Source organism: Bombus bifarius, unplaced genomic scaffold (genome assembly GCF_011952205.1).
Source record: "Bombus bifarius isolate JDL3187 unplaced genomic scaffold, Bbif_JDL3187 scf7180000008000, whole genome shotgun sequence".
Classification (NCBI taxonomy): domain Eukaryota; kingdom Metazoa; phylum Arthropoda; class Insecta; order Hymenoptera; family Apidae; genus Bombus; species Bombus bifarius.
In genome coordinates, this window is record NW_022884379.1 from 2120083 (window position 1) to 2143339 (window position 23257).

The window sequence follows — 23257 nt, forward strand, 5'->3', positions numbered from 1 at the left end:
TGGGGGCGAGAGGTTAGGAGGAGCAGAGGGTGCAGGAGGAGGTGGGACCGCATTGAATGGGAAGAGCGCGGTTCCACTACTATCAAAGAGAAATGACATGACACGCGAATGGTTAGTCACGCGTCACTCACGCATACAGCTACAAATTGCGTATGCTCCGAACGGGCCAGCAGCAATGTTCCAGTTCGCCGCGGCCGGACGAAAAACGTGTTCCCGCGACGATTTTAATATCGCTGACCGTTTGTCACGCGGCCTGCGACGAGATACTCTGGAACGTACGCGCGCCGGTCTCGTGTGCCTGCCGGTCGCTCGCTCGCTCGCTCGCTCGAGTACTCCGCCGCCTCTCGTCGTTCGATGTTCTTCTCGTCACCGACTATTTGTTTTCTCATCCGTATTTTAAACTTGAACTTCGTTTTTCATTTATCTGTAGGAAATGGAATATCGATATCGTATTTACGGAATTAAATGGGATTCCTCTTTATTTGGCGGATCAAAATACTTTCAGAGGGAAGAAGATGGAATGTACTATTTATTAAAATTCTGGCATTTGAAGGTTCTTTTCACATACACGTAAATATATTTGAAAGGCTGAGAATACATTTCACATAGAATTAAAGACATTCGAAAGGCAAAAGATGGTTTTAAAGATTTCCAATATCGTTTCCAGAATTGGATCAAGGAGACTAAATTCCTTGAAAGTCACTTTGATTCTCCAAAATCTACAAAAACTCAGTTCGATTACTTTTGACTCAGAAGCTCACGTATTACACCTATCCGATACAGAAACTGCAATACCATCCTCCATTCTTTTTCCGCACTGGGATGTGCACAGTGAAACTCTTCCGAACCTACCGCTCCAAAACCCAATGCATTCATCCTTCTCAGCCACCCAAAGCAAAGCACCTAAGAACCTTCGACATCCCACAAACCCGATGACATAATTGACGCCCGCGAAGCGAGTTGTTCGAAGTGATTCTTGTCATCCGGCACGGAGGTCGACTAGATGCCGGCTACGTCGACGCGTCGTGGACGAGGACGCCATACACGGTCGGATGTAACGTAAACGAAGACAGAGAGAGATCGCGGAACGCGCAAACGCCAGGCGTCCCGACGCCTCTACCCCGTCGGGGTAGCCACCGAAAACCCCACCCCGTGGCTGCGACATCGGTGCACGCGGGGGCCAGCCCCTCTATTCTGCCATGCCGACGTCCGCCCCTGGCCCTGGCTGGCCAGCCCCAGGATCGTACTATTACGCCGACGGGGAACAGCTTCCCTCGCGGCCAACTCGACTGCCGACCTTATCCGCGACGCGCACGATTTTCCCTCGCCGGGCAAAAAGAGGAGCGGCGTCTCTCGGTCGGACGGGAAAGTGGCGTTTTCCGGCTCGGTTCCGTCGCCGAAACGAAACGGCGAGACACGCGAGAACGTGGCTGCGACACGAGTCCCGACCCCTGGTGATGATCTACGGGCAAAGGTGATAGAGCAAGTTCTCGAGTGCGAGAGGAGAGGATCGACGAGAGGAACGAGACTAAATACGGGGAAGCAGGTAGAGGAATCCAAGGGTTGAGGTGGTTGATGGTGGTTGAGCACCGGGGAAATTGAACGATTGAAGCAAGATCAGAAATATTGGATGTTGCATGGAATTATAGTGGTCCTTGTGAAGTTGTTCGTGGATTTGTTCGTGGAATCGTGTGGATGTTAGGATGGTTTCGTGGACGCGTTGGGTATAGGTAGTGACATCACGACGTGAGTGATGTCTTGGATGATGTGCGAAGTTTAAACGTATCATGTTTGATAAATGATTTTGGTAAATTTTTAAATGCTTCAGTACTAACGTAACAAGCTGGGTTTTTAGCGTCCTTTACTGACATAACAATTTAGTTCAGTTCTATCGCTAGAACCTAGGGAATTGTTCGATAGATTCTAATCTGATTTTAATAGATTCCATTTCTATGAATTCCGATGCGATTGCCATTTTTGAAGCAGGAAAATTAAATAATAAGTAATTAGTCGATTCGAAAGAATTGCATGACACCTATTTCACGCTATTCGGCTTTCCAACGCAGCATTTTCAATCGTCCAACGCTCTGCCTCGACTTTCTCACCTCACGACTGCCGCGACCGCTTCCGACGGACCTCGAAAACGTCGACATTCGACTCTCGATCATCGACACTGAACCTGAAAAACCTTCCTACTCGTGATTCAAGGTCGACGCTGCCATTCAGATGGAAATAGCCAGGTTCGTGGAATAAATTCAGCGTTGTGGGAACGTTGGGACAGGAAGCGACGGCAGACAACGAGCAGACAGAGGAAGCGTCAAAGACGTCGGTAGCGTCGGTGAAATTCACCGTCGTGTTTACAGCTGGTTAAACTAACAATCATGTAAGTATGGATTCAAGATGAATTGGAGCATAGAAACAGAATTTCAAGCGAGGTTAGAACGAAGGCTGGTGTTGATTTAATGACTGAGATTGGCAGGATAATTGAGATGATCTTTATTGCAATTTAAGACCTTTGCATCTACTTGACGGTAATATAGGGATTATATTTAGATAATTGATTTCACTGTGTGTTAAATTAGTGTTACTGTGTAGATGTACAATGATTGAACAAAACAGATGAGATTATGTCTTTAATATAAGAATATTGTTGTTAAATACTTTTCATTCGTATTAAAGCTTTTTAACCCTTTTTAATACAGATATTTTTTTTGCTACAGGAAAAGATTTTTCTTTCATCAATTATTAACACTAGAAGCATATTTTCTTTAGTGAAACATATTCCTCTTTATAACGAAGATATAATGTATTGAAATTGGAACTACTTTTATGGAAAATAAATTCCAATGCCGTTCAGCGCTGATTAGTAACTTATTAAAGCATAACCTTGCGTATATGCATCATCAAACGAGAATTTTTCTAAGAATATATCTAGAAAGTGTACTTCATTCTATCTTATCATCAACCAAAATTACCCAACCTACTTCCCCAACACCCATAATATACATGTACGACCATCCTGCAATCAAATGAAACACCCGAACTCCACGACAAATAATAAAGCAAAATCCGAATCGGAATATGAAAATCAAAGAAGCAGAAACACAGTTAAAGGAAAGAACAAAAGAACAAGAGGAGCGCGAGTAGAACAGTTGTAAATCAAGGAGCACACGTTCGGTCTAATACGTCGGTGACAAGCGGCAGCAAAACGGCGTCACCTTGTGTAGGAACGAGGTGTACGGTGATTCCAGGCGACGTCACCTTCCATTTAACTTACGGAAATCACGTGCGGCCCGCGCTCGTAAAGGACGTTGAGTTATTGTGGCGATCCGCAAGCTTCTACTAATTAGCTCGCGGCCGATTCGAAACCGAGAGAGCCACTGCCCCGGGAGTCATTCATTAACGGGACAGCAGTCACGAATTGTTTTCATTCATCGGTTCTTGCGTGCGCCGCCGCCGAGAAGTGTCCTGAATGAATGCGGGGCCGCCTCTCCATCTTCCTCCTCCGCCTGCCTCCTCCTCCTCCACCGCCGCCTCCAAGAGGAGGAGGAGGAGGCTCCGAGTCCTTCGGCCACGGTGCTCTTTCTCGTCATCGTGATGACGACGTGGAAAAAAGTTCCGGTTCGTGTCGCCTGTGAATTTTCACCCGCGTGAAATCGAGGACGAGTGGCTCGACCAGCCTCGAGTGTCAGCCCGCCAAATACAATTGCGGCGGCAGAAACTACCAGAGGAAAATTCATGGGCCAGTGGCTGGTACGCGATTAAAGTGTAAACGTTTTTATTTATCGATGTTCCATTGTACCGCTGTTCATTTTATGACGGCTGAAAATTGTATGTGGAGATTGCGTGAAAATTGGAAATCGTTTTGAAGGTTGTTTTATGGATGGTGGGGAAACGAGGGTTGAAAATAGAATCTGTAACTAGTGGTAATTTCATACGAGTATATGATATCCTCAAATGTGAATTTTCTAAGCAATTTAATAATATTAACCAACAGTAGAGAATATGTATGTACATTGTTATGATATCGAAAGTGTTGCCTGGAGAGCTCCTTAGATAACGCGTAATTTATATGAGGAGTAATGAAATCAAAGAAGAATTTTGTTATTAAACTGTTAAATGATCGTGATAATTAGGTCAGGTATCGACAGTATAAAAAATAATAGCATAACATTATTCGACAATAGTAGTAAAGCATTAGTACAAACTGATGAATCATTTATCTCAAGAAGCTTTTCGATGCATACACACACACACACACAAGTATTATTATGTATAAGTATTATGTATAAGCATTACATATAATATAAAAGTATTATTTAAAGTATTATATCAAGTATCATAAAAGTAAGAAAATTATATAAATAGATTCAGTCTACTTAAGATCAACCCAACAAGTGTTAAGTACAGCTTCATTCTATTGAATATAATCGAATTTTACTTATCGATATACCTGAAATTGCAATAATTCCATGCTCCGAACTGAAGAAGCAACTACGCTTGTCCCAGAATGCGCCGGTGGTCGCGGCGATTCTCCTCGAGATGCTGAAGGAAGTGGGCTGTGGGAGCAGCACACCCCCGCCAGGGGATGGTGCCATCAGCAATCGGCAGATCGGTACCGGTGAGAACAACAACACCGATGGTGGCCTCGGTTGCGGGGGTTGCGGCAGGGAGATAGCCGAACGATGGTACCTAAAGGCTGCGGATCGCGCGTGGCACTGCGGCTGCCTTCGTTGCTGCCATTGCCGTGTGCCTCTCGCCGCCGAGTTGACGTGCTTCGCCAGGGACGGCAACATCTACTGCAAAGAGGATTATTATAGGTTGGTAGAAGTAGTTGTAAGAGGATTAGGGTCGGGCGACGCTGAAGGGAATCTTAGAACGTGATCCGGTCCGCGAAACTGCGCCAGCTACCCCCATCCTAGGGAATTTTATTTGTGGATTACACCACTCAGTTGTTTCAAGCATTGTCCAAGCTGGTTCTTTTATGACTGGCGTTTTCATTAGTTTAGTGGACAAAGTGGCTTGTATTTGTATCGAGTGCATTGAGTTTGAAATATTCTAATTTTGTAAGATATTGGAAATATTGGACACTATGATAGACAACATCTTTTAATGTGTAGATATTTGAATATCATACTTGTATTTAAATAAGTATGGTACGATAACAGTAAAGATTATCATATTTCAATTTCGATAAAAGGATAAAATCTCGATAAACAATCCCTTATTGTTGCAAGTTCTTCAATTTTTTGATTATTAGATACGATTCAACTATCTACAAGATTAGCTTGAATTACCTACCTTCTATTTCCACCGATTTTGTATCATGTGGAATTACTTTTGCCTTTAAAATTTATATCTCTTATTATTTGTAGAATTATTTCTTCAAAAATGAATGGAAATTAGTTTGTTGTATTCTTTCGTTAAATCGAAGTAATAATTGAAAATGTTCTTCGTGTTCGGTTCTCTCCTTTTTCGATATTTCACCATACGTTTTACGACACAAAGCGGATCCAACCATTCATCGTGGTATTTTACGTCGAATTACCGGGATGACGCGCGAAATTAATGCAAGATCCCCGAGCGTCGGTTGCCCGGGGCCGGCTTCCCGTTTCAGTATTTATTGGGGTATTCGCGAATTTGCATAGGAGCGTCCACCCCGCTCAAAACTTCGCCAGGACCACACAAAATGTCTACTAATGGCCAGCTCTAAACCGTGCTTGTCCTAGGTAGGCCTAACCTGGTCCTGAAATTCCGTTGTTGTGATACGTTCACCGTGATAAAAACACGCGGTCACGATTTCCAGCGAACAACCTCTTTCCGCCATCGAATGACACTTCGTTTTTCTTCGCGTGGGTACGCCACTGTGCAGTTTCGATCGATCAAACGCATGCTGAATTATTGGTTTTGGTCTTTTGAACGAGTACCGCACACACATACACATCCCTTCGTTTTCTACTTTCTAAATTCTGGCACAAGAATTCAGAAATTTATAAATTTGTTGATTTTATCTTTTAATTTTCATAGAAATTTTATTAATTTTATAGAAAGCTCCTCTATGGAAACCGTAACGTTTCTCATAAATTTAATAGTGTATTTTGGGGAATTCGAATAATTTTTTGTAAAATATATGGATAAAAGCTTGTTTCTCAATCTTAATAAAAGTCGAGGTCAATTTTGCGAAAACTATCTACGTGTCTTTAGTAATTGTAAGAAAATGAATTTGAAGTAATTCTTCATATAAATAAAGACGATTAGTAAATCCTATATTTGGTAATTTTTAGTAGCTCGTTAAGCAGATATATATATTTATTTTATTAGGTATATTATTTATATTTATTATATTTATATATATGATGTAATATTTTATTCTAAACTTAAATGCGCATTACCTTGCGCTCCGATTAATAATATAAAAATTTCAATAGCATGTTCCATTGTTCTGTAAGCACGCATTTGAACGCAGAAGCTCGTCAGGGCGGTGCAGATTAAGATATTAAAATGCAAAGTCTCGATGAATGAAATTAATTACATTAAACGTGGTTATTGTGGAGATGGTAATTAGATGTTGGGAATCTGTTATTGTGTTTTTGCCTATGAAAACGGGTGTTCTCGTTGAATTTCCGAGTGCAGTTAACGGACGGCGACGGAGAAGCACGCGTTGCATAATTCCTGTAGTTCTGGAAAGCGTGAGAATCGTTTCTTCTCTTTTTCGTTTCGGGGTTTTCCCCTTCCTCATCCACTGTTCGTTCTTTCCTTTTGGCGTTAAGCGGATTGAAACTGTTAAATTGACGAGAGCTTCGACGAGAAACCAGCGTTAAATATTCAATCCCCTATGAATTATTCACTGCTAAAGTATTCTTGACCAACGAATAATATCAGTGGAACTTCTCCAATACTTCGTTCTATGCATGAATTAATTAACAAAGCTAAAGATTGCTCTTAGAAAAGAATAAAGAATTTACATGATTTCCCAATATGTATCTTTTTTTCAGCGATCTTAGAGGCGAGGGAGAAGTATCGTTGAGTGAACGAAAAAAAAATTCTGTGGAGAATCACAGAATCCAATGTTCTTTTCTATATTGTCTTATGTATGAATAAATTAATGAACAAAGCTACAAGTTTGTGGTTAGAAAAATAAAATATTTATTTCTATTAATTGATATTAAGGAAAATGGAGGGGGAAATATTGTGAAAAGAACGAAACATAAGAATCATAAGATTCAATGATATTTTCTATATTATTATCTTCAAGCATCGTTTCCTTGTTATTTTTGTAATGAGAGGAAAGGGTGATTATGTTACAAGCTTCCCCATTTCGGTCCTGTAATCATTGTCTAATCAGTGATACGTAGGCCGCACGAGCCCCGGTGAAACGGAATAATTAAAGGGAACAAAACGAGTTCAGGTCTGACGAGGAAGATTTTTCAACGAACACGTTGTTACAGCCAGAAAACTGAAACGTTTCTTTGCCGAGCTAAAGACAGTCGGAATAACGAATGCAACATTTCGCTGCGGCTTTAGCCGTAAGCTTCTCTTTACGAGGCTTTTTCCAGTGAAATATGATATTCCGCAAGCAAAACGACTCGTCAAAGAATCCATCCTCTTTCGGAGATGAGAATCGTATTTTTAAAGAACCTCTCTAGATATTAGAGTATTGGCAAATCAGTCATGATGTATACTATAAAAAGGATATGAAGTTATTTAACGTATTATGAATGGATGACGAAATATCTCGCGTTTCATATTTGTAATATTAGCATGAGAATAATGTCATTAGATAAATATTAATATTTAATTCTCAATAACGATAAATTCTTAGCTAAATTTAAAAAGCAGTGTTAGCTCAAAACTATTGCAATTTAAAATAATTACAATCGATTATAACCGATAACCATTACATGCTAGACATATTTTATTCAAAGGAATACAACCTGATTTATAATCATACATCTAATCAGCAATGTCTTAAAATATCACACGTTGGAAGAAAAATACTCAAGCGAACTGTTAAAACGCAATTCTTCGTATAACCTGCTCACACCCATAAGCCACATCCTTTATCCTTGCCATCACAGCGATCCTCGAGTTTCAGAGATTCCAGACGAGGGTGGAACACGCCGTAGGCCGGTGTTCCTGCAGGCTGGAACTCCATGCTGCCGGTTCGTTAGAGAAGAATACAGCCGGCTCCCATGCAATATGCAACGATCCATATCCAGGCCAACCCCTTTGTCTCTATTTGGTTTTCGCGCTTCGAAAACTGTAACTTCGCCTCGATCGTCGACAACCGATATGAGAGCCTTGGCGAGGAAACCCCCACCTCCCTACTCTGTCTTCACTCCACCCTCTCTAACTCCCCTCTGGCCGCCTCCCTTCGCGGACGTTATGGTGTATTAGTGGAAGAAAAACGTAACCAGAGGGGGAACTGCATTGTTCTCCGATTTTGGTTCGAGCCGATAGTCACGAACAACGGGAGGTCACGTGCGCGCGCGAACGGGGAACAGTGGCAAGGATCGATGAATTCGAGCGACGATCGGGATCGTTGATTTTGTAATTAGGGGATTCTACGAAGAACGCGTGATCGAGAGCTCGAGGCTGTTCGAAGGAACCCGGAACAACGGCGACGCTCTTAGAAAGCCGGTTGCTACCGGTGAATCGAAACGGTTCCGTTGTATTAAGAGGGTTGATTGGTAGACAGATACCGATAGGATATAGTTGAGTCATTGTATTCATGGCTGGATATGGGATAGGTAAGGGGATCTTGCAGGATTTTCATCGCAGAGGAATATTCTTGTAGCTCCTACTCGTGTCCCTATGACAGCGTTTTTGTGAGTTTATTAAAAATGAAATAGAGGTTTTGTCGAATAAATGGATAATTAGCCTACGTAGCTTGTACACTCTTGTACTCAAGAATTATTTGAGTTTTCAGATGAAACGCAACTTTGGAAAATTTAATGTATACAAAATTTGCTTACGAAAATATTTGGCTTGTACAAATCTTCTGTCAATAATGATAATCGTATCGTTGCAGTGTTATAAACTTCCAGAAAGTTTCGTATAACGTACATAATACAGACATATAATCGTAAACAATTTCTATGGTAAGTATACGGATATTTTCAGTGACACTGTGACTGAAATTTAAAAATAATGATGAATTATTTGTGTATTGTTGCACAACAATTAATAGTATTGACGTAGCACATGTAACGCTTAAACTTATCGCAACAATATTCACGAGCAGACATTCTTGAGATAATATCGACTAGCGGCTGACCAGGCACGGGCATTACTCTACTTCGATGCGGATGAAAATGTAATCCACGTTAGAATTTCTCCGATCGAACAAAACGGAAAATGTTGCAATCGTAAATTGCATTAACTATACGTTATTGTACTGGAACTCGTTCAATTATAAAAATTTGTAGTCAGCACGGCGTGCTCAATGGCCTGATTTATTTGTTTGTATATTTACAGTGGATTACATTCGTTGCCTACGAAAATGACGCGATATCGATAGCAACATCGAAGCCAGATACAGTAAGACACAGTACATGTTATACTTGGATGGTAGATCTTTTATTTTCAAAAACACTTTATCCCAACAAAATAACAAAATTAAACTTTGGTCGGAAACTTCTTGCAGCCACTGTAGTAGTTAACGGCAATCACGTTGTACTCCGTTTCCTCATTACTTTCTCTATGAAGCAGTATAAAACGAGGATGATACCCATTATTAGAAAGTGGATGTTGGTCGAATCGCATATTTTTATAAACTCAACTAAAGAAGCGTAACATAGGTAGAATTAATTCAACAGTATTTTTATATCACCACTATTTACCATACTTCACTTTGAATATTTTACATATTTTCATATCTTACGCGCATCCTGTATCCTTCTGCTCCTTCAAAAAAAAAAATTGTCTTCGAAGTCAGGTGGCACCGCCATGGCGGTGGCAAATATTTATTGCTTCGACTATTGTCAAATTAATAATGCTACCAAAAAGATATGCCGAGCGCGAAGGGTTAGGTTGTATGCAAATTCATAAACGTCTGATCGTTATAATAATAATTATCTATAAAAGAATACGTCAATCGAAAAGATTTGTAATTTTAATCCGTAGGTTGTTCGCCGTTTCGAGATGTTCGCGATGTCGGGCGGGCATCTTCGCGACGGAGCTGGTGATGCGCGCGAGGGACTTGGTCTACCACGTGGCCTGCTTTACATGCGCCTCGTGCGGCACCCCGCTGAACAAGGGCGATCATTTCGGGCAGAGGGATGGCCTGGTCTACTGTAGGTGAGAAATACGAGCCCGAATTACCATCCTCCAAAGGCCGTCTCTTTGTTATCAACGAGTTTGATGACGAGAGTGACAGAAACACGAGGCGCGTCGACGTAGGACACTTATTATCGTTCGCTGCTCGCCTAATGACAGCCCTCCGGCGCGGGTGAATCCGGTTTTTTCTATTCTCAGAAACAGGATCGAAAGAGAGAAATAAACGGAGAGAGACAGAGAGTCGAGCTCGACGCGCGCTCTCGTAAAGAGAAAGACGTCGCGGTGCCGCTTGCCGCTCCGCGAGATCGATTCGACCGCCACTCTCGCCGGCTTATCAACGCTGCTCGTGCGTATTGCGTATCGATCCGCGTTCAGGATCCATCGGCAAGGATTTCACGCGAATAATCGTCAATAGGAAGCTGGAAGTCAGTAGGAGAAGTTTATTACAGGGCCTCTGATTGACAGAGTGATCTCTCAAGATGTTTATGTTTATGTCTAAGACTGTTTATGTCTAAGGAAAGAGATATCGAGTAGATGTAACGCGCAACGCGCAAACAGTGAGGCTGGAAGAGGAATTGGGAAATTTAGAAACGAGCTTTGTTGTTAAGAAGCTTAAAGTTCCATACAAAAAAGATTTTGACGCGAGAGTCAATAGCATGTACATTTTATTTACCTGAAAGTTGTTTTACTTTATGTCTGTGGAAAGCGCTAAATGGGGATGTATTTACATATTTCTCGTGCGAAGGGTAGGAATGAAAGAGCGGTTAAAAACTATAGAAGTAGATGATTTCCTCTGGTACGAAGTTTGAAAAATTTCGAAACGAAAGTTACTCGTCGAAAAAACAAAAAAAAAAAAAAACGGCGTAAGCTTGAAAATCGCTTGATCTATTTAAACAAAATTAAGGATTAACGGAATGGAGGGTTGCAAAAGGATCTATGATAAAACGCTGGATTCGCCGATCCATCGATTCGATTGTGGGCGGGAAGCGGTCTTGCCGTTCGTCTATCTCCTCTCGCGAGCGTGATCGCGTTCGCGCGTTCATCGAACTCGGAGGATAACGCAGGGTCGCCACTGAAATACTCGACAGCAAGGTTCACGAATGACGAGCTGGTCGGTCCCAAGACCTCACTACGAGTTGCTGTGCTGCGCGGGGGATTACGGGAGCGCAGCCAGCAATATCGAGGACATCGGCTCGCCGGGAGTGTCGCCGCTTCCGGCTTATTACAGCGCCGCGGAGCAGAGCCCGATCACCTCATCCGGTACCGTGCAGAAAGGTCGCCCCAGAAAGAGGAAGTTGTCGGAAGTCACCGGATCCGAGTTACCTGTCACGATGAGGCTGGCCGCTGGAGCCCTTGGTGAGTCACATTTTACTTTTCTTTTCAATTTTTTATCATTTTCCGATTATTGTTTTTCTGTTATATATTTTTCTTTCGTCGAATTTTTGAAGATTGTTTAACTGACTCTCAATTGACTCTCACATTGTGTGGACCAAATCGACGATAAGAATATTTTTACAATGTGAGACCAGGCGTTAGGCGAGATTTTTAATGCAAAGTATTCTTGCGATTATAATTAATGAAATACGGAGAATTTAAATACAGACTTGTTTTGTTCCTGTATTCTGTGCCTATATTTTCGCATGTTACATGCAGCCTGTATATTATCACACGTTAAGATTCCCTATAAATTCATAAATATTCGCAGTGTATTTGTTGTTTATTTATCACTGCACCACATCAGCTGAGCATTTATTCAATATATGAATTTATTTAACGACAGTAACATTTTCTCCTTAGATAAAAATGATTTAATTAAACGTAAGAACGGCAGAGGAATATTACTTGATCCGGAGAACGAGTTGCAAAAAACATACAGTTTCATCGTTGAGAAAGCAATGGGAAATTCCTGAGAAATATCGATCCCTGGGTTCGATCGGAAGGACGCAACGTCTGCGCCATCGTACCGCGGATCGATTAATCGCGCGGGCGACAGAGGGCAAAGAGAAATAGGCAAGGGACGAAGAAAAACGTCGGCCCCGGGGCCCTTTGTTCCTCCCGTCGTATAGTCGAAACAATAAAGAATTCACAAGAATCCAGTCTCGGCTGGGCTGGCGGCCTGAGGACGCAAATACGTGTAATTGGCAGTGGTGAAACAACGCGAGAACGTAAAAGAGGGATGGAAGGGGTTGCCAGAGGGATAATTGGGCCGGATGGTAAACGGGGGTGTGCTTTCAAACGTAGGTCTTAAAACCATGGGAACACGTGGTACTCTCGTTCGTGATCTCGTTTTCTTTCATCTCTCTTTTTCTCTCCGTTCAATATGTGTACGCGCGAAACTCTTTTCCTCTTTCTCTCTTTCGAAACCACCTAGTAGTACCAGCTTTCTGTTTCTCTGCTCTCCATCCCTCGAATCGAGCAAGTGAGTCGGGGGAGTTGCATTATTTGCCGAGCAATGAGTATAATGGCTGGTTCCTTCGGTGTGCAAACATTTGCCCGAGCTTTCGAGGATCGCGGACCGCGAATCGGCCGGAGATTGTTCTCGCTCGCCTCGTTAGGCGTTCTCTCATCGACATACAAGCGGAATTCTTCGACGGAATTTCCACCGGCTGTCTAATTGATCCATGATCCAAGTGTGCGAGTGCACGAGACACGACACGGCCGAAGCGCACTCTTTGTTTCGCGTGTCGGACATGTGCCAGCCGGTCGAACGGTTTTCCTTTTCGAGAACCAATCGAACAAACGGCCAGCCACTCGTTCGCCAATGTGTCCACGCATTTGGTCGTCGCGGCTGCTTCCAATTGGACTCGATGCTTAAATTGGCCTGCTCGATACGCCGGAAAACGTTTCGCTGGCCCCTTTACCGATGAGAACGAAGAAACGAAGAATCGAAAAAAAGGTGAAGAAGTAGACCGTTTGTGAAGATTTGTGGATGTTAAACGGCTGTTCTCATTTTATGTCATTCTGACATTTATTACGAGTAACGTAATAAATCCTTAAATTCGTATGCAGGCTGTTTCTGATAACAAGAAGCTAAGCATATCGCAGCAATCTCGCTTGGTTTCAAAAATAAATTTCAAATTTCAAACATTATTATACACAAGGTAATTAAAATTTATTGTCCGTGAACAAATAGGTTCGAAGAAATACGAGTACGTGTTCGCCGCGTTTGATATTAAAAGTGCAATAAATTTTGACGACAAAGAAACAATTATTCTCTAAACCTTTCATTTTGAATTCTTCTCCGCTTTATTGTGCCATGCAAGGGTTAATTCACCGAGACATTTACTACCCCCGGAAGCAAGATCGCACGGCGCGATCCCCCAAAAATCACCACCGCGGTAAATTCGTTTAATGCCCTCGTGGAACAGGCTCGTTTGTCGGTGCGACAACGTTTTCGTTCGCGATATCCCCGCGTCTCGTTTGTTTCACGATGTTTACGACGTTTCGAGGCCTCGCTCGCCATCGTCCCCGGTTATTTTATAATCGACGCGCGATCACAGAGAATCACTTTCGGGCTACCGGGGTCGGAATTTACGATCAACAGCCATAAAATCGGCCATGAAGAGTCCAGTTTGAGCGACGCGCAGCCTTGGACGGGGTGGGAACCGACCGACTGGTTCGCGTTTTATTGTCTTTATATATAATTGGGACACTTTTTGCCGGGCGATCCACCGGATCCCTCGAACTATTCCGTCTGGACGTCGGCAGGCGCGTTCGATGAATCGCTGGAATTGCGACCACGATAAGGCCGTCGTTTCTCCGCCACCGAAAATACCTTTGTCCACCGCGGTTACGGTTCTTGCGGCGCTGAAAAATTAGCTCCCTTCAGAGACTTCGTTTCTGTTTGTCCAACAGGCAGAGCGGTCATTTCGCGAAGTATATTTTCTACAGGATTCGTGCGTTTTTGTTGGAAGATTGTCCTTAAGAGGTTTATTTAAAGCGATTTAGTAATCGTTTTAGAGAAAGTTGAAGGAGTAAAGTTCGTGTTGTACGTAAACTGTGAACGTTTAACCATTTATGGGGAATTTAAGTGTACGGAATATACATAACACGCGAGAAAATATGAGATACCGACAGTTTCAATAGAACGATGTAATAGAAGATAAAAAAAGATAATAAACGGTATATCCAAGTTTCTTACAAAGAAATGTGTGTAATAATAATAAATAGCTCTCTTTTTTTACTAACAACATTGTTAATTTAATTTTTTATTTTTCATCTCAAATGACGTACAATATCTAATGATACAACACGGTTCAAATCGATTGTTATGATTCCTCCCGGATATCATCCTCCGATAATACCTTTTTCCATCAAAATAACCATAAAGGGACTCTCAGACGTCGCTGAAAATTTCCCCAAATACCGGAAGAAGAGTTAACACGGGCGTTGGTACGGCCGATTTCACCGTTCGTCGGGGGATTCGAACTCGAGGCACGCCGGTCGCGCGAACGGAGAAAAGGCTAGGCTCTGCGGACAGTGACAGATGGATATCGGTGGCGAGATGCATCGATTGGCCGATCTGGCAGGAAAAGAATGCTGCCGTGGCCAATACGTGGCCGCAGCCAGCAGAATGGCCGGCGGAACACTATAATGCCGCCTGCGTGAGTTTCTTGCCGACTCGAAGACGGCCCTCGTCGTCGACCATCCGTGCCATCCGCGTGATTTCGGCCTCTAGCCCGGACCTGACAAATTGTAATCTCATTCTTGAACCACGAAAACCGTCCTCGACACCCCATATCCTCTATTCCCCTACCTCTAACTCCCGTTTACCCCTCGTCCTCCCGCCACGCAGGGAGACTCGGCTTGGGAACCAGGCCAGTTCGATGAAAAAACTTGCGTATTCCTTTTGCAGGGCCGTTCGCTCGAGTTTATTGATAGAGTTGGTTCTAGGGAAAGCGATCCATTTGGGAATTGAACGGAGTCACCGAGAACCACAATTTTCTTTAACCTTTTTTGTGGATAATGGAACGAAAGATTGGAGGGAAACTGGGGTTTTTGGGCTGGATGTGATTCAACGTAACGAGTCAGAGTGTAGGATATTTCATTAAGTTTAGCGTGAAATTGTTGAGAAATAAGCGATGCTTCCATAGATTGCAATGATAGTTTGTTGCGTCATGTCATTTTTTGAAATGATGTTTGTTATTATCGTCCCATCTCTTCTCTGCAAATCATGTCAAGCATAGACATATCAAGTCAATTCAAAATAAACCTATCTAGATCAAAAACACAAAGAATCGTTACTTCATGTTCGTTCAACCCATAGAAAATTCACCAATAAGAAAGTATTTCATCAACATCAACCCTTAGCATGTACTATTCCAGTTTCTTGCAATACTCCAGTAAACTACCTCTATATCTTTCTACCGAATCAAGCCTATTTCTCGAATAACACTAAAAAGCCATGCCATACGAAGAACGAAAGAAATTATTGCTTCATCAGCAACCAATACCGCATACTACCCTCAACAAAATCAACTTTATAATCAATCCATCGGCACTCAGTTACGGATTCTCAACCTCTCCCTAACAAGAAATTCCCCAAAGTATTATACAATCCCTATCGAATCACGACTTTTCCAAACACGATGCCAACTTATATAGAAACAAAAATCGATGTCGTTCACCCCGGCGAACAAAACAAATTCCACTGGCGGTGTGGCCGTCCGCGAGAGCGGTTCTTCTCTTTTCTGGATCGCGAGCCAGAACGCGGAGAACAGCTCGTCGCGTCCGTAGGGAATGGAAGTTCGGGACAATAAACAGTAATGGCGGATACGTGCTCGGGGATTTACTTCTGGTCGGGTGTTCCCCCCCGTCGCCCCATCCCCCTTGCGCGCGCTCGCCTGTCCACGAACGTCGCCTGGAACCCGTTCTTTCTCTCCGATTGAATTCAATGGTTACCCTCGTCGTCTTATTTATTGGATGCGTTCCTTCGCTCCGCCGGCGCGCAACAACTGCAACTTGCAACGGCACTGAACGGTTGCACACCGATGTCGTCCCTCTTTCGATGCTCTCGCGCTGCTTTTATCCACGGGCACGACGACGCTGCTGTTGCCCGAGCTGCAACAGCGCTTACGTGCGCGGAAATTCGTTTCGCGTGCACACAGATGTACCGCCGGCTTTCCGTGGACAGGGGTTGGAGGAAGAGAAGAGAACGAAGATCGATCGGTCGATCTTGTGGAAAGATTTAGATGGTTCGCGAACATGCTGACGCTGAAGAATCGGTGGCCAGAGTTTTGGCTAGCTTTGAGATAAGACGAGCGGGGGTTGGATTATAGATGGAACGAGTAAAGTTGGGATTTGGTCTTGAGCGATTGTTCTTGATATGTCCGGTTCGCTTTCTTCGTGGCAAAATGTCGTATATAGGGTCGATAAGATGGAGAACTTCGAAATAAACGATCTTTAAATAACATTAAATTGCATGTGAAATATCTTGTTGTATCATCAGGATTGAAAGAAATAACTAGATGGTCATCTTTAGATAATTCTGTTTAACAGCGTGTAATTTTTTTTCCTAATTGTAGGGCAAAATTCAGTCGAGATTTTCTCTGTTTTTAACGAATTATTTTAGTTTGAGGAAAATATAAAAGAATTATTTAAACAAGCCGAAGAAACGGGATTCCTTGTAATTCGTAAGAAAAATGATAGAGATATTATTTAAAAGAATTATTCTTGATATAACGTTATTTCTCGTTTCAATCTGATATATAAAGATTTAATTAGAAGGTTAAAAGTACGTTTTGTAAAAAATCAGGAATTTCAAAAAGAGATGAAGATAAGATGAGTCGTATCTAATTTGTTGATCTGTTTCTAAACTTTCTTTGTCAATAGTGATCAACCATCTTTTATCGTCCTGAAAAAAATATGACCTTTTTTGAAGATCGCTGTTTGACGATTGTCGCCAAACAGAAGAACAAATCGTTCGATAGATAGGTCAGATAGTCGCCTAGTACCGATTGATGGATCACGAGCGTTCTGTAACGATCAGACTGGAATCTTCTCATTTAGCATCGGCCGTTCTGTGTCGTTCGATCGTCGTCTGCTTTTTTCTCCAGCTTTGCTGTCCAATCTTTTTACATCAAACATGACTGAACTTCTTTCGCGTATCCGATAAGCCGACAGGACTAAAAAATCTTTGTAACAGATGCTCGACACTCTTGAACTCTATACTCGTGTGTACGGCCATTTAGTTTCGTTTGATGATTTATTAGCGCAGTACACTCATCGGTCGTTAATTTTCTTGAAGAAGTTAAAATTCAACCATTGTTTATTTCGCATTAAATTTCTTCAGTGCACCAAGCATTACATATGATACATAAACTTTTATCTTGACTCTATAGCTATTGCATAAATATAAAAGGAGATGGAAAAGTTAGAATTCAAGCGTCTTTTATCCCACGTTAGATCTCTTCTATACTATAAAAAATGATCTTCACATCGAATATGCTCTTTAGATCTTCATATTGGTATTTTAATCATCGCACGAATACAGAGAAAAATATTTGAACCGACAGTGAGACTTTTTGTTGGTTTGTTAAGCTCTTAAATAGATCATGGCCAGTACTACTTTCATTTTATCTTATATTCTACGATAGCTTTTTCATATGCAGCAGTGAATCGAATAAATCAAGCTTTCGAAGAAATATCAAGGAATTTAATATTCCCTAAATTTCAAGCCGTCCAATTAAATATCCAACAGTATAAACCGGAGGAAGGGATTGAAATATCGAATAAAGGAAGGTAATTTGGTTGCAGAGCTGCTTCACCCAACCGAACTGTCCTCGTCCATGGAATCTTTGGCGGCGTACGAAGCGTCTGTCGGTTCTCCCGGGCCGGTGCATCAGAGCCAGCGAACGAAGCGGATGAGAACGAGCTTCAAGCACCATCAGTTGCGGACGATGAAGAATTATTTTGCTATAAATCAGAACCCCGACGCGAAGGACCTCAAGCAACTGGCGCAGAAGACGGGGCTCTCGAAGAGGGTGCTTCAGGTAGGAAATAAATTTCAGCCTTGGTTTCCTTCGTCTCGAATCCAATTTTAAATCGATGTCATGTTGAAACTCCTATGCGAAAAATAATTAGCGATATGATATCCTTTTTCGTTTTATTAGATGCATATAATTCTAGAGAGCATCGCTTATATATTTAATAAGATGTTAACAGGTTGAGCATCTTTTCGTAACGTATAATAGAAATGAGTTTGATAATTAATTTAAAATTTAATTTTTCTTCGTTAGCTATATTTATATACAGTCATTTTTAATTATATTTAAGTATATTCAAAAGAAATACAATATCATGGAGGAAAACTTGAGATAATCGGCACGACACAGCAAAGAAATTAGCACAGTAACTTTAATTGTATAATATATGCAATAATTGAATTTTTATTCGATATTATATATTCCCATCGGCTATATTCGCGTAGGATCATTCCTAATTTCAAAAAATCGACACATATTTTCCAAACTTAAATTACTATCATACAATATCCATTAGCTACTTCTATTATTTTTGTGATCATTCTTTTTCATCATACCACATTCAATAGAAAAACTGTCTAAGAATGTGCTCGAAGCGAAGGAATAACGAGTCCTGAGTAAGATTCTCGGTTCGTGCAGGTTTGGTTCCAAAATGCCCGCGCGAAATGGCGACGGAACATGATGAGGCAGGAGGGCAACACGACAACGAGCAACGTGGGGTGTCCAGGTACGCCTGTGCCGTCGAACACGGCTGGCTCGCCGAACGTAGGACCGGCAGCCAGCATCCTAGGGGACAGCAACAGCATGCCGTCGACCTCGATGGAGGAGCTCCACGCTCTTCATCACCTACATTCCGGCGTTTCCTCTCAGGTCTCGTTCTCCGATCTTTACTGACGACGGCTTGAGATGGAGGAAGACAGCTACAGCAGCCTTTCCAGCCATCTTGGATGAAGGATCGCCGCGTCTTTCTTTTGGGATCGATTTTCGCCGCGTTCAATTTCAGAGGAAAAACGTGCTCCTCCGGAATCGATTCGATTTTCATCTCCATTTCTGCTCGAGATTTTCGACGTTGATCGTTGACCAACGGACGAACCACATTCTGGTTCCATAAAGATGCATAGAAGGATGCATTTCTGTTAGTGTTTCACGCGATTCCTCCTCTGAATAGCGGAAGAATCGAATTCTGGGCGATGAGATTTATCGCTGAACCTTTGACGAATTTCCTGGTGAGTAATAAATCCCAATGTTTTCCAGTTGGTAGGCTTAGATTTATTTGTATACTAAAGATACTGATCTGTTTAACGATCCCGATTAAACTTGTTTGTTAGAAAGCCAACGTTTCTTAATTAATAAGCGACACGTGGTGAATGAAGACGTTTACAATCGCTAATGGGTTGCGAACAGTTTCTGCCTACGAGCTTGTCAAATCCCCGCAATTATCGCATTCGTTCAAGCAAAACCGACTATTAAACGCCTTTCAATGATTATACTTGAACAATCTGCAAACGTCAATTACACGTAACAAACGGTCGTTCATCGATCACCAACCTGAATTTACGTGGCGAGCCACGCGCTAAAAACGATCTATCGATTCATCAACTGCCCATAGATCGCTTCATAAACGAATCGAATCAAACAATTTTTGGATCTATCTAAAAACATACAATCGGTTCACCACTGCTCACCAAGAAATGGTCAGGGTTCGCGATAGAAGGCAGATAAAGTTACGCCAACAGCGTTTTAGCTGAAACGGATTATGTTTAAGTAATCAGTGATAATAATCATAGTTCCATGCACATCCGAATTACCAAAGGTACTAGGCGATAGTTTGTCTCGCTAGCGAAAGCGTGAATCGGGTTTGGGTGCTGAAGGTTGAGGTACCATCGAAGGATTCGTCGAAATAGGGGGAAGAAACGGCCTTGTTCCACAGCGATAAAACTGTCCCATGGCGTTCTTTGAATCGAAAGGCTAAGGAGGGTTCCGACAGAATGGGCGTAGCTCTCCTCCAGCGTGTAATTATATTATACCGCAGGATTATTTCATTTGTTCCAACTGGTCCGGCTTTGAGTCTTTAAATGGCTATTTCGTGCAATTGATTCTTGGAGCGGTTTCACACTAACGATTTCTATTTTATTTAATTGTTATTTCGCCGCGCGGTATATCGGTGTAAAGAAACGGCGACATATCTGGCATTTCTTATCTTTAATTTGTTATTACTTTGCAGAATGCATTGATTAATTAAATCGTGAAAAAAAAATCTTGCTCATACAGCATCTTGCGTTTTAGTTTTGTGCTCGATAGTTTGAAAATGTGAAATGATCGTGACGGATCGATATAGCTCAAAATTGTATCGATATCTCGATAGTGTTCCTCTTCTGTGGCATCCTGATCCGACTTTGCGCGCTGCTTCACTCCTCCTTTTTAGCCAAAAACCGTGTCACGAAGACACTTTTTGATAACGGCGATTTACGGGCTAGAGAATCGCGAACGACAGGTGTGGTAAAACGGCGTTCCTCTCCTCGTGCCAAAAACGTACGTACATACGAGTAGCTAAGATACGAGTTCTTTTTGTACGGTGTCAAGCGAATCCAAGGTAATTGCAAGATTTTTCAAATAAAATTATTATTTTTCTTTTCCAATTAATCTCGAATAAGCGTGATATCTTCGTATTTTACAATTGATCGCTTATCATTGCGAAAAATGAAGAAGTTAAGAAAAGAAGGAAGGATCGTAGAAACGAAGGGATTCTTCATCTAGTCAAATGGATCTACGATCTTTGGATTCGATCGACACGAAATACACTCATTCGACCACTGACGACACGGTATGTATATTATAGATAATGAAAATTAGCGAACAGATCGCAAAGTCTTTAGCCAGGCGTAAGCAACATAGTAAAACGCTTGGGATTATCGAGTATCCTAAGTGCGATCATCAACGTGTAGCAAAGTGATGGACGTTGAGAACCGAGAAAGAAGAGAACCAGAGTAAAAAGAAAAAAAAAGAGAGAAACGAATTATCGACGCGGACTTTCATCGCGTGACACACGCGTGCGTCACATTTTCGACATGACGTTAAAAAAGGACAGAAAAGAAAAAAAAAGATAGAAACGAGGATTCCTATGATGAGAAGAAGAAATTTATTTGTAACAATCGAGAACTTATAATTTTTATATATATACGTCGTAATTAGAAAATGATATTTATCGACTGCAAGCGACAAGACGTTTCGATGATAAATGATCGTTCTGATGGAATTCTAAATCCCGTGATTCCTTTTACCGAAATGAAAATTTCCTTCCTTGCCCCGCGGATAACATCTCGTCAATTATCGCGATGGACCGCCGACCACAGCGGTTTTTCTAACATCTTTCCACATTTTGCCACACAACACCCGTCGAGTCGGGAATAGTCTGCATAGTCGGCAAAGTGGCGGCAGTCGCATGTTAGGCATGTGTAGCATAGCGATGATTTAATGTACGTCAGCGTCTTAAAATCGAAACAAGAAAAATAAAACAGACACACACACACATACGCATATGGGTGAACCAATTATGTAAAACTGTATAGATGAAATTAATGTGCAGCATTCGAGTGCGACTATTATCGTATAATAAATAGTTACGTACATCTGGACTTTAAAAATGCTGTTGCTCATTTCCTGTTTTATATTATCCATAATTTCCTCCGCTTTCCTCAATTTATTATATTTTCTTTATCCCGTTGAGCTGATCGGAAAGTAATGTTAATTTTGTGAATGCGAAATCGATTATTGTTCCTACTTCTATTTTTAATTTCCTCTTTCGGCCTATTTGTCTTACATTTAAAGGATGATAATTCAAAAACTCTCTATCTTCGCATAGACAAGAGTCAACGTTATTTTCCCACTAATTCAAGACAAAGTAAATAAAAGAAACCATCAGAAATTCGAGAAAGAAGAACCCGGGCGAAAAACGAAGTTACCAAAATCACCCCCAATCGGAGGAGCAAAGGATCCCACGAATCTCGTTCCGTTCTTAATTGAATAGCAAATTAAGCCCCTATCCCTGGCCAAAAAGAGACGTCGAGGTCCGAAGCTGGAGACGCGGCCTCCAAAAAGTTACTCTTCGAACGTACGGATAATATCCAGACACGGTATCATGAAACGTGAATTTTATTCATCTTACGCTATGCATCTTCCGTGTCTCGGCCCTCGGCCAAAAGGATCCCGCTTAAATTCCCAGTCTTGATAATCATGTTCCTGCGTAATATCAATAACCACTTTGCGAGATATTCTCCATGACCCGTCTTCATATGGTTTGTCTGTCCGTATTTCCGCCACACGCGATCCGGTCGCGGCGAGATCTGGTCGTGGAGAACAAGTGCGAGTTCTAATTAGCATCAAATTAGGTATTTAAGGATTTCACGTTCGTGCGTGAACGAATTACGGAGAGGGGTAGAGTGTGTAAGTGGTGGGAGAAGGTTGAAAGCGGAGGAGAAAAGGGATTCGACGTTCAAAGAAGAAGAAGGAGATGAAGAAGAAGAAGAAGAAGAAGGTGAAGAAGGAGAAGCAGAAGAAGAAGAAGACGAGGAAGAGGAATGGTAGAGGAGAAAGAGGAGGAAGGTCGAGAGGCGGAAGAAAAAGAAGACGAAGGTCTCCTACTTAGGGGTTATACCAACATAGGGACCTCTCGTGTAAATTGTAGGCCCCAGAGTCGTATAAGTGCAGCGCGTTGTACGGCGTATACATATATTTCGTCGGCGCTCATATAAGTTAATTTTCAATCTATATGCGGGTTCTCGGATGGCGCGCGGCGACTCATCAACGAAATGAAGAAATTGAGACTCTCGTTAATATTTAATGAGCGCGAGGAGGATACAATGGCCAGACCCATCCGCGGGGACTTGGAAATATCACCTTCGCGAGCGAACGCAGAGCGCGCACGATGCCGCGTCTTTACGGGCGTGTTAACGCGACTAAGATCCTGAATGGACCAAGAATCTTTTTATTCAAACATG

The 23257-nt window shown here is 42.0% G+C and overlaps 1 protein-coding gene across 1 annotated transcript; it reads left to right on the plus strand.

Annotated features, from left to right (window-relative positions):
- Window positions 1-1254: 1254 nt before the first annotated feature.
- LOC117206265 (LIM/homeobox protein Lhx9-like) lies at window positions 1255-21904 on the plus strand. The gene is made up of 7 exons (XM_033445436.1): window positions 1255-1546; window positions 2209-2383; window positions 4510-4820; window positions 10126-10299; window positions 11402-11634; window positions 18034-18269; window positions 18900-21904. The coding sequence occupies exons 3-7, from the start codon at window positions 4543-4545 to the stop codon at window positions 19152-19154; spliced, it is 1176 nt and encodes a 391-aa protein (XP_033301327.1). The 5' UTR covers window positions 1255-1546; window positions 2209-2383; window positions 4510-4542; the 3' UTR covers window positions 19155-21904.
- The last annotated feature ends 1353 nt before the right edge of the window (window positions 21905-23257 follow it).

Coding starts and splice junctions, on each gene's coding strand:
- LOC117206265 (XM_033445436.1), top strand. CDS start 4,543: ATGCTGAAGGAAGTGGGCTGTGGGAGCAGCACACCCCCGCCAGGGGAT. Junction 10,300..11,401: donor GATGGCCTGGTCTACTGTAG/GTGAGAAATACG, acceptor GTCGGTCCCAAG/ACCTCACTACGAGTTGCTGT. Junction 11,635..18,033: donor GCTGGCCGCTGGAGCCCTTG/GTGAGTCACATT, acceptor ATTTGGTTGCAG/AGCTGCTTCACCCAACCGAA.